The sequence below is a fragment of the Vitis riparia genome, chromosome 6 (genome assembly GCF_004353265.1).
Source record: "Vitis riparia cultivar Riparia Gloire de Montpellier isolate 1030 chromosome 6, EGFV_Vit.rip_1.0, whole genome shotgun sequence".
In the NCBI taxonomy this organism is placed as follows: domain Eukaryota; kingdom Viridiplantae; phylum Streptophyta; class Magnoliopsida; order Vitales; family Vitaceae; genus Vitis; species Vitis riparia.
Window position 1 is genome coordinate 22,528,397 of NC_048436.1, and position 17,723 is coordinate 22,546,119.

Below are 17,723 nucleotides of genomic sequence, written 5' to 3' on the forward strand. Positions count from 1 at the left end.
CATGAAGGCGAAAAATCATCTTAAGTTAAGTTTGGTTTCTGAAAAGTTAAGGAAAGAAATTTTTTTAAGAAAAATGATTTTTCCATATTTGATTTCATTATAGAAAATACAAAAGAAAATTGCCTTAATCCTCTGATGAATGATAAGACACATCACCAAGTGCCCAACAAACAGTCAATGGTCCCCTTATTTGTGTTGTAATGTGAACCTTCAAAGTATGGCTTCCACTTACAGCAATGCTTATAGGAATGCAGGGCTTATATATATGACCTCCCAATTTGTTCTCCAAGAGGTGCCCAGATAATTGAAAACTTGCCCGGACATTCTAAAACACTTGTTGCAAAAAAACAGGCATTTTCTTACAGTAGGGCAACAGGATAGTATTGAAATTAGAATCACTGGTAGCAAGTACAGAAATATAGCTTCATTTTCATGCTGAAGCACAGGATGGTTGTATCCTAACCAATCTTTTTATCATTTCAAAATTTTTCCACAGTAACAGGGGTGAGGAAAACAGTGAGATCTGCTAATTTGGTGAATCCTTTTTGAGCCTTAGAAGTAATTTGCTTCATGAGGGCTCAAAAGACGTGTCTTCCTGACTCTGGCAATCCTTTTCTCCTATTCTCTCTTGACCTATAAATCTGTTATGGTGCGGCCTCTTCCATGAGGAAGCTTTCTCAATAATAAATAGAGAAAGCTTTAGATTGAGGCTGAAGTTTAGATTGATGCTTTCAATAATATTTTGGTGATCCTGAAGATTTTGAAGTTATCATAGGTTTTTTTTCCCAAAGAATTGGACTTCTAGAGTTCAAACCAAGATGCCATTCATGATAAACTCATCAATTCATAGTTTGACACTCTAGTGTTCTCAACAGATTCTTCCTCACCTTTGCACATAAAATGCCTATTCATCAAAGTGTATCATCTCCTTTTTAATTGGTCCATAGTAAAAATTCTTTTCAAACTGCTTCCTATGAAAAAAAAAACCCAACTTTTGTTCAAACCCTGGATTCCAAAGGCCACTGATCTCCCATGCACCGTTTGGAGTAATGGCATTTAACTGATAAGTTACCACTCTTTGAAACTATCCATACCACCCTATCTCCACCCCTATCGTGATATTAACAAGGAACTTTATAGCATACAGCTCCGTTGTGAGGGTTTCTCCCAGGCAGCTGATATTTCTGACTGTTTTTCTCTACGACATATCCTTCAAGTTTCTAAATTGATTGATCAATCACACTTGTTTTTCAGATCTCTGATACTAAATTCAGTATTTGCATGTTGAATTCTTGGTTCATGATTCACTTTAGACATAGACCTTGTTATAATGGTAGTTCAAGAGTCATGTTTAATGCCAGAAATTCTGCCTGGTTTCTTTCCCTATTGTAGGCTGAATTTGTAAAATAATTGGAAAGTAGGATTTGTAGCCGAGTTTTTCCATTCTGCCCTTAAGTTGTATTAACCTATTCCTTCTAACTCTTAAACTCTTAGTTCTAGTGATTTATTAGCTTTAACACCCTTTTTTCATAGGTAAGTAAGAAAAGATTGTCAAGAAGGTATGCACAGTGTATACAATGAAGCCTAAAGGCCAAACGGCCAAACATAGAAAAAAAAAAAGGAAAAAAAAAGGCACAAAGGCACACAAACCTATAACCACGTTCCATCCACCTTTGAACCTTTTCTTTTCTTTCTGTAACCTTATACTAATAGCTTCTGTCTCAGCACAATTCCATCTCCAAATTTATTAGAGACAATCATATTCTCCATTCTTAGTTCTGCCCTACACTGAAACATGTGGATGTCTAGCTACAGGAAGATATCACTGATCTCTCTAGATTAACAATTTACCTTCAGTTCTCTAGATCACACCATAAGAGGTATCTTAACTGATTCTTGGATAAGTCAGCCTAGAAAAATTTCTGTGCAGATTTGCATAAATTAGATAGATCAGAGGAAGCTAGTGATCAAGTCTGACTCTAAGAATATCATAGGAACCTGTCTCCACTGATGTTGGAGTCTACCTCCAACCTTGATCTTTGTTATGCTTATTTAGAAGAAAGAGTGGGGAGGGAAGCTGCTAGTGTATAACTTCATGCACACAGTGGACACATAATTTGAGAAGTTAAGGCCTTGTTTGGTAACTATTTTTGAAAACAGTTATAAAAAAATAGCTTTTAAGAATAGTTTTCAAAAACTGTTCTTTAATGTTTTGTAAAATAAAAATCTGATTGAGAACCTAAAATTGTTTTTAACCTGTTTTTAATATTTTTAAATATGTTATAAAAATAAATTTTATGTCCATAGCTTTATTTTTAATCATTATATATGTTTGTATAATTAATTTTTAAAACAACTTTCAAAAAACAACTAAAAACAATTAAAAGAAGATATCTGAAAACACCCTGTTTACTGTTTTCTGATAATAGAAAGCAGAAAAATAAAACAGAAAGCAGTTTCTAATTACCAAACGTGTTTTTTAATTTTTCTGTTCTAAAAAACAGAAAACTGTTCTTGAAAACAGTTGCCAAATAGGACCTAAATCTCTAATAACTATAAACTGCTTCTGAAGCCAACTTGGTTCTTTGATAGAGAATTAGTTTTTTTGGTAAGGAAGATAATAAATCAAAAAGGTGCAAAGAGGGATGCAACCCAAGTTGGGGAAAAGAAAAGCAAAATGAGACACCACCTCACAGAAGACTATCAACTTCTGCCCAAATTATTAATAAATTCCAAGATCTCCTTGAAAAGCCACAGTGGGTGAGCTAACTATCTCTCCAATGCTTGAGCCAAGAGTGACTTGATTAAAATTAGCCAACAGACGACCCACCAACTTCTCTCATTCTTTTCTCTTTTGAGTGAAGATGATGACATTGAGTTCATGATGACAGGCTATAGCCCTATCCATGGGCTGATCCATAGGATTGAAAGAACCTTCTTTCTTGTCCCTCTCATCCTATCCCATATCATCTGCTGAGGTTTTTTTTTTCCCCTCGCCCCGGGGCCATCATTTGGAGTTTGTTTTCTGCCTCAAGGATACAAAATTTATTTCTTTTGAACATACATGAATGTACTTGGAAAGCCATAGACAAGATCATCTTTCTGGGCTGAAAGTCATACACTTGCAAGGATGTGTTATTGTTAATACAATACTAAAATTTAATATTTAATAATTCCATTAACAGAGAATTTGATTCCCAAAATTATTAATTATTAGAGTTGATTGTATGAGAATAATACTTAATGCAGACTGGTTAGAGGTTCAATGCTCCATATAGCAGGTCTGCATCATCATTTTGTGTCAACCACAAGAAAGAGGCTTCATCAGTCGGTACTGTTGAATGTAATTAAGACCCCTAGGCCTTGTATCTGTATTGTGTAGTTGGTTTAAGACCTCTATTAATAGGAGTCTCTCAGCTGAATGAAGCTTTATCCTCACTTCTAGGACTAGTTTCAATAAATCTTTTTTGTCATTATCTGTTATTTATATCTATACCTTCTACTAACTCTCAGGCAGTATTGTACAATTTTCACCCCACTCAGCTTGCTCCATTTAGTTCATTATGAATAGATAAATGAAGAGCATGTTATGTTACATACTGTAAACAAATAGGAATTGAAGACCAGCATCCTCAATAAAATATCAATTCTTCTTCATAGAATAATCTTAAGCAATGGTTCAATTCTATACTTTGTATCCAGGCACAAGCATTCAACCCATAAGGCTTTAACGCAAACATCACACAGAGAATGCTAAAGCAGTATATATTTCAAACACAATGGATTTCAACAAAATATTGCCCATCAACCACATGCAAACACAAAAAGATTAAAACATAGAAATTTGAAAACATGATGTTGCAGGATTGTAACATAAGCCTGATGTCCAAACCATAAAGCATAAACAAGCTACTTGTAACTTCAGTTCTGTTTCAACTAAAACCTTTACCCACCTAAGCCAGGAAAGTGAATAAAAAGGGAAGTGAAAGGCCAAGGGTCTGTCAATTATTCCAACCATTCCCCTCCCACCTAATCTCACCCACAAAATCAAAATTGCCATAATAGAGTACACCAAAACCAAAAAAATTAACAAAATAGAGGTCTGAAATCATGCAAGGCATAAGGCAAAATTACTGTGAGACACCAAGCCACTTTGAGAAGTTGTCAAATTCCGTGTAGTCGCTATCTGAGATCATTGTCTGGTACCAGGCCTTGCCTGCAGCTTTGATAGCCGCTGCCTCTTCCTGAGGAATCAAATATAAAAGGAGAAAAAAAAAATCAATCAAACTATCATAAGTTTATACATCATGTAACAACAATGGATTTTCATGTAACAGATAAATCATTAATTAGCATCAGCATGAAAACTGAGTTGTGAACATACACCACATATTATCATTTAGAATTAATCTTTACCAACTAAAAAAAAGGGACATTATGATGTGAATTAAAATAGCAAACCCTTCTATTGATTCTGGATACACACATATAAGCACCCACAAAAGATTTTCATAGTAGAAATTAATTCCAGAAAGAAGCATAAACCTGAAATAGACAGAAACCAGAGCTTTTGCTATTTTAGTTTTTCCAACAATTGAAATTGAATAAATAACACTCCTAGAAGCCATTGCTATATTCATCACTTCATTTACAATATCTAGGAAACCAGCACATATAGGCTAATAACTCAAAAGACTATGGGAATTGTACTTCAGGCTCTCTCCCTTTAGGAGCTCATACTCAAGTGCCAGAGATCTAACTAGACAAAAAAAACACTATAGGATCATCAGACCTTAGTTATGGTCTAATGGGTTGTTTTCTACCGATATAATAACATCACATTCATAGCACAAAGTCCCTTTATTGCTTTGTACTGGTCTAATAGGCTGTTTGCTATCAATTTTCCTCTGCCACACACATCAATGGTGTACGTGTACTTATAGCTTAAATTTTGCTCAAGATGTATCTAGAGCATAGTTCATTGATAAAAGTCCAGTATCAAAAGGTTTTTTGGTATGAGCCAGCCAAAATTTTGATTCGTACAAACACAAAGAATAAATACCCACAAAAGATTTTCATACTAGAAATTAATGCCAGCCAGAAACCAAACAAGTTATAGAAATTACCTTAGGAATTTGTGCCCTTTTCTTGTCAAGCTTCTCCTTCTTGGCCTTGACCCGTTGTGCCTCGGCCAGAAGAGCCATCCTCCTTGCAGTCTTGGCATATGGATTCAGCTTCAACATTGTATTCAAGTTCTTGAGCGGGTTCTTCTTCATAGGTGCCCTCTTCACCTCCTTCTTGATTGGCCTCACCACAGACTGAACCTCGTCCGAGTTGATGATCCTAGCCAAATCAGCATTTACCATCTTTGCGCGTGGCAGGAGGTATCCCTTCTTCTTCTCCGATGTCTTATCAAAGGATCCATAGATTGAATCCACCTTCTCAATTGCCGATTTGGTCCAGATAATGAACCTTCCAAGATGGCCACCGGGAGCGAGTTTCAGAAGATTGAGCCGCTCGACGTTAGCAACCTCAACCCCAGGAATGTTCCGGAAAGCCTTTACAAGCTTCGCACCCTCCGTGCCGTAGACGATCAACGGACCCTTCCTTGAAATGTAGCGGCGGTTCCTCATCTTACCCTTTCCGGGACGAATACCATGGCTGTCTTTCGCCTTCTCTGCATCAGGATAAGCGCCAACTTGCTTCAGAATATCAATCGCCGCCGATGTTTTCTCGACGCTCTCGGCCGAATCTCCGATCACCAGAGGAAGCTCCGGGACGGATTCAATCCTGTGCCCACGAGCCATCACGAGTGAGGGGACGGCTGAGGCGGCGATGGCGGAAACCACTGCGTACCGCTTCTGGTTGACGTTGATCTTGCGGTGCCAGCGGCGCCAGATCTTGGTGGGGGCGAACATCCTACCGCCACGGCACATGTTTCCGAAGGCACCCTGGCCAGCGCGGTGAGTACCACCACCCGGAACACGAGGGATACGGGAGACGGCGCGGCCAGTTCCCCAGGACTCGGCGGAGGTCTGATGACCAGCGCGACGGCTAACGGCGTAGGGTTGGCGGCTATTTTTGGAGATGTTGGAGTGGACGAAGTTGACGATGTCTGGCCGGATGGAGGCCTTCATGACATCCGGGAGAGGGACTGCGTTGCCGCCGTCTGTGGCCATATCCGACTTGAGCACCTGAACGGTGACGAGAGGGCGAGCGGCGGCAGCCATTGCTGGGGGTGTGTGGAGTTGGAGAAGAGAGGAAGTAGGGTTTTGGCGTGTGGGGGTTAAAATAGGGTTTGGAATTTATAAATTTATAATTTTAAATAAAGGAATTTATTTTCAGTTATTTTATATTGAATTGTTTAAAAATTCTTAAAAAATTTAAGCTTATTTGAGATAAAATTACTAAAAGTATTAAAAATTTTAATTTTTTTTAAAATTATTTATCTAATTCTTTTCAAAATTTTCTTTAAATATTTTTGTCAATTTTTATTAGAACTAATTCTCACTTTTGGTTTACATTTCCTTTAAAAACAATTTTCATATTTTTTTAATACTTTTATAAAAAAAAAAACGTTAAGATTATATTTAACGGTTAATTTCATCGACGCAAAGCTAAAATATTAGTATTACTCCATATGTTTTTATTATTGAATTAAAAATTTATTATTCAATTTTTTTAAGTTGTTAGGTACTTTATTATTTACAACTTGGGCCTCTAAAGGAAGGCCCATTCATACCAAGACTCGGGCTTCATGAGCAAGAAAAACAAAAGCTCTCGGATTTTCCTTTCCCATAGGGCTATGTTAGATTTTTATAAAATTCAAGGGAAGAAAACATAATAGAGAGAAAAAATAAAAAATAGATTTAAAATAAGATAAATTATATTTGCATTAACATAGATTTTTCTTACATCCATCTAAATAATAATTTTTTTGCCTTAAGAAGAAATACACATTTATCTTTTTCCTCAACACTAAAATTGAATATTTGAACCGACGTTCTTTTCTTTTGCATTTTTCACAAATTTTCACATTTAAATCATTTCTAAATTCCTGTTAATTGTTTTAAAACTATTTTTATAATGATTTTTTTTAGTTAAAATTTACATAACAAGTAAACCCTACAAGATATTTTCCTCTTATGGTTGTTAAGAAGAAAAAACTTGAAAGAAAAAGAAAGAAGATGAATGTGGAAAAGAAGGGTGAAAATGGTATTTTAAATTTATTGGAAATTTGCAATTAAATGCCATTAATATAGTTAATATTTCAAAATAGATGTATAAATAAGGTGCATGTAAAAGGAAATTCTGTAAATGTAAATAAAATTTAAATAAATTATTTTTGCATATTACTTTATATTTATTTCACTTATCTAAAATAAATAAAAATTTGCACAAATAAAACTGCATTAATCTTAAGTTCTTAACTAAATATTGGAAAATAGTTTGAAAAAATGAATAGGAATAATGATTGATGCCCAATGTACATAAGCTTTTATGTAGTGGAAGAATTCATTTAAAATTTTGGAACTTAATTATACTTTTGACTAATTTACCCTTAGATCAAGTATATATATATATATATATATATGAATTATTCAACAGAAGAATAAGTAAATAAATACATTATGCATGAAATGACACGCATACCGGCTTATCAACATAATGAAACTATAGAGAAAATGCACTTTTATTTCAATTTTTTATTTTACATTTCACTCGATGCAAAAAAGGTCTTCCGCCATCCCATGAAATTCACTGCTTGTGGAGACCGCCCTCGATCCAATATTCTGGTTTAATTCCATCGCCTGATTGGACGATTTGGACGATATGGGCGATGCCGGCGGGCGTTTGAAGGTGGTGGTGAGGTAAAATACCCGGTAAGAAATATGATTCCAATTGCTAACAACAATCCAACTGGGTACCCAATCCACACACCTTCCCATAAAAACCATGGCTCCTTATAATCATGCTCCTGTGGCTTCGTCGGTGGTGGGGGCTCATTTTCAGGACATGACACATGAATTTGCATACCACACAATCCAGTGTTGTTGGCATAATAGTTTGGATCCAATACCATTGTGCCCATTTGCCCACCATCTGGGATCCGACCTGTGAGCTGATTGTTACTCACGTCTAGAATGGTGAGTTGTTGCAGCTTTGTGAGGGTCGGAGGAATTGAACCAGAGAGCTTGTTGTGGGACAAGTCCAAAGTCTCTACATTCTCTAAATCACCAAAACTTGTTGGTATCTTCCCGGAGAGTTTGTTGTGAGAGATGTTGAGTAGCTTCAAGGCTCTAAGAGTGCCCAACGAGGCTGGAATTTGGCCGGAGAGTTGGTTATTTGATAAGTCTAACAAAGTGTACATGTTAAGGTTGTCGCTAGAGATACCTTGCTTTGAGTTCTTCCAATTCACTATCAAGTCCCTGAACTCCAGAGAGACCTGCACTTCTTGGCTCGACCATCTTTCAGTAAAATCTAAAGCGATTTTCTGAAGGATTGATGATGGCAAATTTGGTGCTTCAATCATTCCAACAAGGTTACGAGACTCTCTGGGGATTTCTCCAGTTAGGTTGTTGTTGGAAACATCAAGAATTCTGAGGTTACTGAGGTTGACAATACTTTCAGGGATTAAACCTTGAAAGGAGTTATTCCGGAGGTTCAAAACTTGTAGAGTGGAGATTTGGGAGAGAGTTTGGCAACTCACCTGTAAGTTTGTTGTCCTGAAGTTCAAGGCGTTCAAGTTTGCTCAAGTTAGTCAGATTCCATGGCAAGCCCCCTGAAAACTTATTTCCGCCCAGTGCAAGAAATTTAGTTTCTCTAGGAAAGGTCGTTGGAACCTCTCCTGAGAGTTCGTTGGAAGAGAAATCGATGTAAGCTAGTGCTCCTTCAGAGTAGAAAACTGGGAAAGTGTTACCAGAAAATCTATTTCTAGATAGATCCAACAGTCGCAGGTAGGGAACATGGATGAGGGATTGAGGAATTGGCCCAGAAAAATTGTTCCCGCTCAACATAAGAATCCTAAGGAAGGCTGCATCTCCAATGTTTATGGGCAACTCCCCGGAGAAATTGTTCCTTGAGAGAGCAAGCACGCCTAGAGAAGCTCCAGAAAAAAGACTAGGTGGAAGAGAACCCGTAAATTCATTATCTGATAGAATCAAACCCTGAAGTAATTTCATTTCAAGAAGCCATTGTGGAAATATTCCGTGGAGGTTGTTCTCACTCAAATCCAGAAAATAAAGACCCGTTTGGGTAGAAATCCACTTTGGAATCTCTCCAAAAAGAGCACAAGATTTCAGAGACAAGCGAAATGGCCTGGGGTTTGGTGCTATCGTCACACTGTTATTCCAAATTAGACGGTTTCCTCCAAGATACAAATCCTGGAGGCCCTGGAAATCCAACAACCAAGATGGAATTTCTCCGGTTAGCAAGTTGTTTTGCAAGTAAAGCTTTTTCAACTTGCTTAGTTTTTGCATCGAAGAGGGGATTCCACCGGTTAACCGATTGTTACTCAATGCCAAAGTGGAGATGTTGAGTAAATTTCCAATCTCTCTGGGTATTTTCATGGATAAATCATTGTCACTCAAGTCCAATTCTTGTAATCCCTTCAAAGACAAAACTGAAAGAAGCATACCATCTGAAAATTTGTTACCCGAGAGGGACAACACCTGCAAACTTGTGAGGTTTCCAAATTCTTCAGGGACTTCTCCACTAAGAGAATTACCATCCAAAGAGAGATACTGAAGAAATGGTAAGTGAAAGAGCTGAGGAGGAATGGATCCACTGATGTTATTCCCCGACATATATAGACCAACCAAATTGCTAAGGTTTGCAAACCCAACTGCCGGGATTTCACCTTGTATGTTGTTGTCTGAGATTTGAAGCTCCTCCAAGCTTCTGATGTGAAAAATGGGTGCCAAGATAGTGGACTGCACCCGGGGCTGTGGAGACAGATCGGTGAAAAGGCCTATTAGATCGAGACTAATCACAACACTTGTAGTTGAATCATTGCATTCAACCTCCTCCCATCGACAACAACTTGAACTTGAATTCCATGACTGCAACTGAGAGACGGAACTGTTCAATGAAGAAGTAATAGCAAGGATGGAGGACTTAAACTGGAGAAGAGCCTGCTTCTGGTGTGCAGGGCAAGATAGACAAGGCAAGAAGAAGAAAAAGAAAAAGCTACAGAAGGCAAGCAGCAGGCATGGCTTCGCCATAGATGAGTTTCTTGCGTTCTTTGCTGGCGAATTAATGGAGGTGGACTGCGTGCACCATGATGGCGAAGAACATAAAGACATGGCCCATTGGCTTGGGATGTTAGGTGACCTTTGAGGTAACTTATTCCAATGGAAAATGTAATAATAAGGTTGGTTTTTTGTTTTTTATTTATTTAAAGTGATGTTATTTAATTTATATAATATAAAAAAGAGTGATATTTAAAAAATATTAAATCTAGTAAAACAAAATAAATAAAAATAATATTTAAATATATAACCAAATGTAAAGATAATATTAACAAGAAGATTTTAATTAATGTAACATTTCATACCATAACTATCCATCTTTGGACTCATATTTTATTATGTTTATTTCATGAAAATTTTATATTTGCTGCATTTTTTGTTACAATTAGTTTGACACAATATTTGATGGTTCCAAGTTTCAAATCATTAAGGAATATTTTTTTTTTTTTTGATATTTTAAAGTAAAAGTGAAATAATTAATTCACTAATTTTTTTCCATTGGATCTATTTCTAGGTAGTTCTATATATTCAATTTATGTCGTTTTCGTGCACCCTTTTCATTTATGCTAACCTTCATATCTATAAGAAAAAACTCATATTTTGAGTCAATGTGGAATTGCAAGCCACATTGCTAAACCCTCTATCACGCCTCAGGAGGGAAACAAATTTCTTAACTATTATTCCCACGATTTTGCAAATTGTATGCTATTTGGTATATATGTATTGATGGCACAATTGCAAGGCTACCCAAAAACACATGATTTATTTTGGAGTATTTTCATATTGAGCAAAGTTTGTTTAAAAATTTGGAGTGTTTTTTAATTTTTTGTATTTTTAAATATTCCTTAAAAATATTTTTTTATTTGTAATATTTTAATTCAATCTTTCTTTGTCGTTGTACAATTGTTTTTTTTTTTTTTTAAATAATCTTTAAAAAAAAAGTAAAAACAATTAAAATATATCTCATTTTCATTATAAATGTAAGAGAATAATTTAAAATTTTATCATAAATGTAATCCATTGAGAAGTGTAAGACCATGATTTAAAAATTTAATTATTTAAACACTCTTAAAAGTTGTATTTAATATTCAAGTTTAAGAAGCTCTTTAAAACATAACTTAAGAAAGATCAAATTATTGGGTAAATGCTTAAAAAATAATAAGAAAAATCAACATAAAATGACTTTGTTATTGGTTCAAATTCCTTTGGTTGACAAAAATAAAATAATTTTCATATATTTTCTCTCCATCTATGAAGTGATTTCAATAAGGCTTAAAATGAATGACTTTGGTATTTGGTCAAATTGCTTGTGTTGAGCTAGACAAAACGACATGCATATAGCTTCACTATATGAATGATCAATGAATTTTATATCCGTGGTCTTTGATCAATTTAAAGAGGTATCACAACCTCAACATGACAACAACCAGTTAGAGAAATATATCATTTTAAGACATTTGAGTTTTATTTAAAAAGTGTTTTTAAAAATATTTTTTAATCCATTTTTTAATTATTAAATATGTTTTAAAGATAATTTTAATGTATAGGATTCTATTTTTATATAACTCTTATAAAATAAATGAAATAACTAAAAAAAAAATTTAAAAATAGTCAAACAAAATCTTGATTTCACTTTGTACGTGAAAAAGGAAGAAGCATGCACATTAAAACATCTGTTTTTTTTTTTTTTTTTTTTTTTTTTTTTTTCATGGGAAGGTTTGCTGCTTCCTTGCAAGCTGGATGAAGAAAAAGTTGGGTGGAAATTAAAGAGATGACAAAGATATTTGCATTCGTAGCATGTGACGAGACCTTTTGACTTTGACTTCTTCAAAGATAATAAATATTGTACACATTAGGTGACACGTCTTTCTCTCTCTATGTATTCATTCTTAAAACGATGACATCACGAGTTTTGGGTCAAAATGGGCTTTTGCTGAAACTTAATATTAAAAGTGGGCTCCTTTCCAAACTAATGTTCAAAATAGCCCCCTTAATCCACATCAGCATAAAACTCAATTTATTATACTATTTTTTTTCACTTTACCAACTTCATCCCTTCTCTCTTCCCATCCCGTTCTGTATTTTTTCCTCCAAAACCCTAGCCCGAGCAGCTCTTGGTTCTCTCCTCCCAAATCTCTCCATTACCTTAAAGACAGATGTTCACTTCTCGCATATAAAGCTCCGTCCTTTGCAACACTCTCTTCAACGCTCCTTTCTCTCTCCAGGCTCTCCCTATCTCTGTCTCTCTCCAAATCTCCATTTCTAGCATGGTAGAACCCAGGAAAATCCTTGTCTACTATTCTCATTTGATGAGGTATTGCTGGTTCTGAAGCCACATTGAGGTTTCTGCAATGGAAAGTGGTTTTGACTACTCAATCTCAAGCTTTCTTTGCTCAGAAACCCATACTGTGTGCTTTGATGATCTTAATTGTAACGCCATTGATGAGTTTTTTCTTTCTTGGAATTTTCAAAACCATTATCAAAACCCGATTTTTAGAAACAGTAGATCGGATTCCTGGATTGAGTTCCCAATGCTTAGCGAAGAGCGTCTTAGAGAAATGGTTGAGAGAGAGGGGGAGTATATGCCTAGAGATGATTATCTAGGGAGGTTGAGAAGTGGGGACTGGACCTGGGTGTGAGGAGAGAGGCTGTCGATTGGATTTTGAAGGTCTGTTCATTGATTTTATCAAATGGGGTTTTGTAGATGTTTGTTTTTTTTTTCTTTTTCTTTGTTTTACTATTTCTCCCTGGATCAGTATCGATTTTTTTTAGTTGTTTTTGCAACAATAGTTAAGATTTTCGGTTTTCCCCCTCATTTTCTTCAACACCTATTTTTCTTATCTAGGAAGTTTTCTGGTTGATGTTTACATTCTCATTGAGGCCCAATTAATTCCCGCAATGGGTCTTCTCGTTTTGTGTTTCCAAGTTTCTCTGAATTTGGATTTGGGTTTTTCTTCACTCCCTTCATATTTATTTCACCATTTTTTTTTTCTGGGTTTTTGATTGATAGGCTTTTGAAAATGGTCACCTGAAATTGCCTTTTTCACTGTGTTCAACAGGCTCATGCTTGTCATGGCTTTGGTCCACTGAGTCTTTATTTATCTATAAACTTTCTCTGGATCGAGTCCTATCGGTCTACCAACTTCTGTAAGTTAAGAAGGTTATCAAGTATGATTTTCAGGATCTTTAAAATAACATCAAATAGAATATCAAAGTTTTTAATTGAATGTTCCATATATAAAATAATATAATAATGATATGGTTTTTATTTATGAGATATTAAAAATTATTTTTTTTACAAGGTTCACTAAAAAATCTCATTTTAAAATTTACTTTTTAATATAAAAATATTAATTTCATTTTATCAATAAAATATTAAAAGTTAATTTCATCCTCATTATCAAATTAGAAAAATAAATTACACGTGTTTGTAGTCCAAACACATGTAAAACATTTTATTGGACCACAAAATAAAATAAAATAAAATACGTCAAATTATGCAATAATAGACATAGTAGTAAGCTCAACAGTTTCTCAATTTATTTTCCACTATATTAATGTTTATTGGATTTTTTTGTGACTTTGATTAAACTATTAAAAATTATATTTTGTAATACATTTTTTGTATTTAATTTCATTAACTACTTTTGTCAAAAAATCTATATATGACAACTACGGCTTAAGAGTATACTATTATTTCGATAAAAATAAATTTATCATAATACAAATAAATTAATATCTTAAAAAATAATAAATTAAATATTTTAAATTAATAAATTATACAATTTTATATATTATTTATATGTTATATAAGTTTATTATTTTAAGATTATTAATTTATTAATAAATAAAATATTCATTTATAATATCTTCTTTTTATCAATTTATGTTTATTGAAGTAATACTAGATGTTTAAATTTAAATATAAATAATTTATTATTTAAGTATATTTTTTAAATTTCAATCATAAATTGTAATTTAATAGTTTTTAATTAAATTTGAAAGTAAAAAAAATATTATAATTGAAATCTCAGTTATTAACTACTATACTATTATTTCGATAAAGATAAATTTATCATAATATAAATAAATTAATATCTTAAAAATTAACAAATTAAATATCTTAAATTAATAAATTATACAATTTTATATATTATTTATATGTTATATAAATTTATTATTTTAAGATTATTAATTTATTAATAAATAAAACATTCATTTATAATATCTTCTATTTATTAATTTATGTTTGTTGAAGTAATACTAGATTTTTAAATTTAAATATAAATAATTTTTTATATAAGTATATTTTTTAAATTTCAATCATAAATTGTGATTTAATAGTTTTTAATTAAATTGGAAAGTAAAAAAAAAATATTATAATTGAAATCTCAGTTATTAACTACTATACTATTATTTCGATAAAGATAAATTTATCATAATATAAATAAATTAATATCTTAAAAATTAACAAATTAAATATCTTAAATTAATAAATTATACAATTTTATATATTATTTATATGTTATATAAATTTATTATTTTAAGATTATTAATTTATTAATAAATAAAACATTCATTTATAATATCTTCTATTTATCAATTTATGTTTGTTGAAGTAATACTAGAATTTTAAATTTAAATATAAATAATTTATTATTTAATTAAGTATATTTTTAAATTTCATTCATAAATTATAATTTAATAATTTTTTAATTAAATTTTAAATTTAAATAAAAATGAACTAAAGCCGCAGTTGCCAACCGCGGCTTTAGTTAAAAAATGAAGCCGCGTTTGGCAAATGCGGCTTTAGTGCAAAAATGAAGCCGCATTTGGCAAATGCGGCTTTAGTACAAAAATGAAGCCGCGTTTGCCAACTGCGGCTTTAGTGCAAAAATGAAGCCGCATTTCCCAACTGCGGCTTTAGTGCAAAAATGAAGCCGCATTTTCCAACTGCGGCTTTAGTGCAAAAATGAAGCCGCGTTTCCCAACTGCGGCTTTAGTGCAAAAGACGAAAAAAAAAATATTTTTTAATGATGTGGCGCCTATGTGGCATCAAAGAGGCCATTTTGAACAATAGTTTCAAAATGTGCCCATTTTCAACATTAAGTTTCAAAAATGGGTCATTTTGACCCAAAACTCTGATATCACACTCTTTTACTATCATTAGTAAGAATAATTTTGGGACATAACATATTTAAAACCAACTTGAGTTTAAGGTTGAAAATGCAATATAAAACTTTAACCTAAATTATAAAAATTTATTTGACTATAACCTAATAAAAATGAAATAATTCAATAAAGCTTAGTAATAAATATTTAAAAACCTTTTCCATCATCTAACAATTTTTGAGCTTTTTGTTGGTGGCAAGCCAACCGGAAACAGGTTCGTCTAGTTTCGTTGAAGTCAGATGGACTTCTTTCTTACTTCGTGCTTCTTGAGGATTCTGTTCAATTGTACAAGAGCCATACGACCTTCTTTCCTGCACAAAAAATATGTTCGGACGGATAGTCCGGGCACGCCTTTCCGAAGTTAAAGTCAGACATGAATAGTTCTAACTATTTTGTAAGAGAGAATGAATATATATACTTTGTTCGTGTTTTTTGAAGGGGTTTATATAGAGCTGATGACAATGCCACTGTAGTGTTGACTATGTACTTTAACTTTTTTTATAATGATGATTGTTCTTAAGACGGTTGGGCAATCATCACATATTGGGGCGATTGGCAAGTGCCATATGTTGACATGCCAAAATCTCGAACCGTGCAGTTGGCCGTCCATTTAGCCTGCCAATGTTTAGGATTATGTACAACAATTAATTGACATTAATTTGTGGATGTAAATGGAGTCCCGTCGACCGCTCATATGTCAAGCGTGATTGATCATACATGCCAGAAGTCTTAAAGGCTTGATTGGACAGATTTTCCTATCCGAGAGTATAGGTTGCCAATTTCGTCTGGCCTTGTGGGAGAAGGGAATCCTCTCACTTTTGGTGCTAGACGAAACTTCTCTTGGCCTAGACGGAATGATCCCAGACGAGTTACATACTTGTCATAAACGACCAAGAGGTCTTCTTACTTCTAGTACCAGACGAAACTTCTCTTGGTGTGGATGAAATGATCCCAGATGGGTTACATACTTGTCCTAGACGGCCAATGGGTCTTGAATTTGAAATGGACATGTGGAGGAGAACCCCACATACTTTTAATATTAAATTTTTTTTTTGCCTTGGATATAAATGTGAACTATTTAATTAACAAGCAAAGAAACCTATAATTATGAAGTTTTTAATATTATCAAAAAAATTGTAAAAAGTATGGTATTGTTGAAAGAAATCATCTCACATGAACAAATCAGAAGAGGAGGATTGTTGAGGGAGAGTTGCACAAGAGTACCTTATTATTTACAAATGGGGCCTTTAAAGGGAGGCCCATTCATACCAAGACTTGGGCTTCATGAGCAAGAAAAACAAAATTTCTCAGATTTTCCTTTTCTTCTATTAAGGGTTATGTTAGATTTCCTAGAAAATTTGAGGAAAAATAAGAAGGAAAGAAAATAGAGAGAAAAAGTACAAAAGAAGAAATGGTAGAAAAAATAAAAAATAGATTTAAAGTAAGATAAATTATATTTGCATCAATCTACATCTCTCTTCTTGGTGTCCAACACATTAAGGTTGAACATTTACATAATGTTCAACATTTCAGGTCTGGATACTATGAAATGAGTTCTTTTTTCCTTTTATTTATCTTGTATTTTTTCAGGATTTCTCATTTTAAAATTATTTCTAAATTCCTCCTAATTCTTTTTCAACTATTATTATAATAAGTTTATTATTATTATTATAAAATTTACATAACAAATGAGCCTTAAAAGATGTTTTCTCTTGGGGTTTATTGTTGAGAAGAAAAAAATTGAGAGAAAAAAAGGAGAAGAAGATGAATGTAAAGGAGAATAATAATAATGATGTTTTAGATATATTGAAAATTTGTAAATGGATATGTTAATAAGATTAATATTTTAAGATGGATGTGAAAAGAAATTTGATGACTATAAATATAATTTTTTTAATTATAAATAAATTATTTTTATATATTACTTTAAACACATTTCACTCATTTATAGTAAATAAAAAATTTGAATAAATAAAACTCTTCTAATCTTAACTATTAATATTCAAAAATAGCTTGAAAAAATGAATAGGAATTGAGATATATAATTAATGATGATGAGATATATGATGTATGTGGAATGTACATCAACTTTTATATGATAGAAGAATTCATTTAAAATTTTGGAACTTCAATTATGCTTTTGACAAATTTACCCGAGATCAAGTATAATATATATAATCATAAATAATAAATTATTTAATAGAAAACTAAGGTGATGTTTGTTTTTTTACTTAATTATAAATAGAACCTTAATGCTTAATAGTGTTAAATATTAGGTTGTTTGTTTTTGTAGTATTTTAT

At 33.0% G+C, this 17,723-nt stretch overlaps 1 protein-coding gene and 1 pseudogene across 1 annotated transcript; both read right to left on the bottom strand.

The window, feature by feature from the left end:
* Positions 1-3,797: 3,797 nt before the first annotated feature.
* On the bottom strand, positions 3,798-6,273 carry LOC117916033 (60S ribosomal protein L4-like). The gene is made up of 2 exons (XM_034831838.1): positions 5,127-6,273; positions 3,798-4,244 (listed from the first exon to the last, which is right to left on the bottom strand). Exons 1-2 carry the CDS (start codon positions 6,228-6,230, stop codon positions 4,131-4,133), a joined length of 1,218 nt encoding a protein of 405 aa, XP_034687729.1. The 5' UTR covers positions 6,231-6,273; the 3' UTR covers positions 3,798-4,130.
* Positions 6,274-7,658: 1,385 nt separating this feature from the next.
* On the bottom strand, positions 7,659-10,303 carry LOC117916031 (annotated as a pseudogene).
* Positions 10,304-17,723: the final 7,420 nt, after the last annotated feature.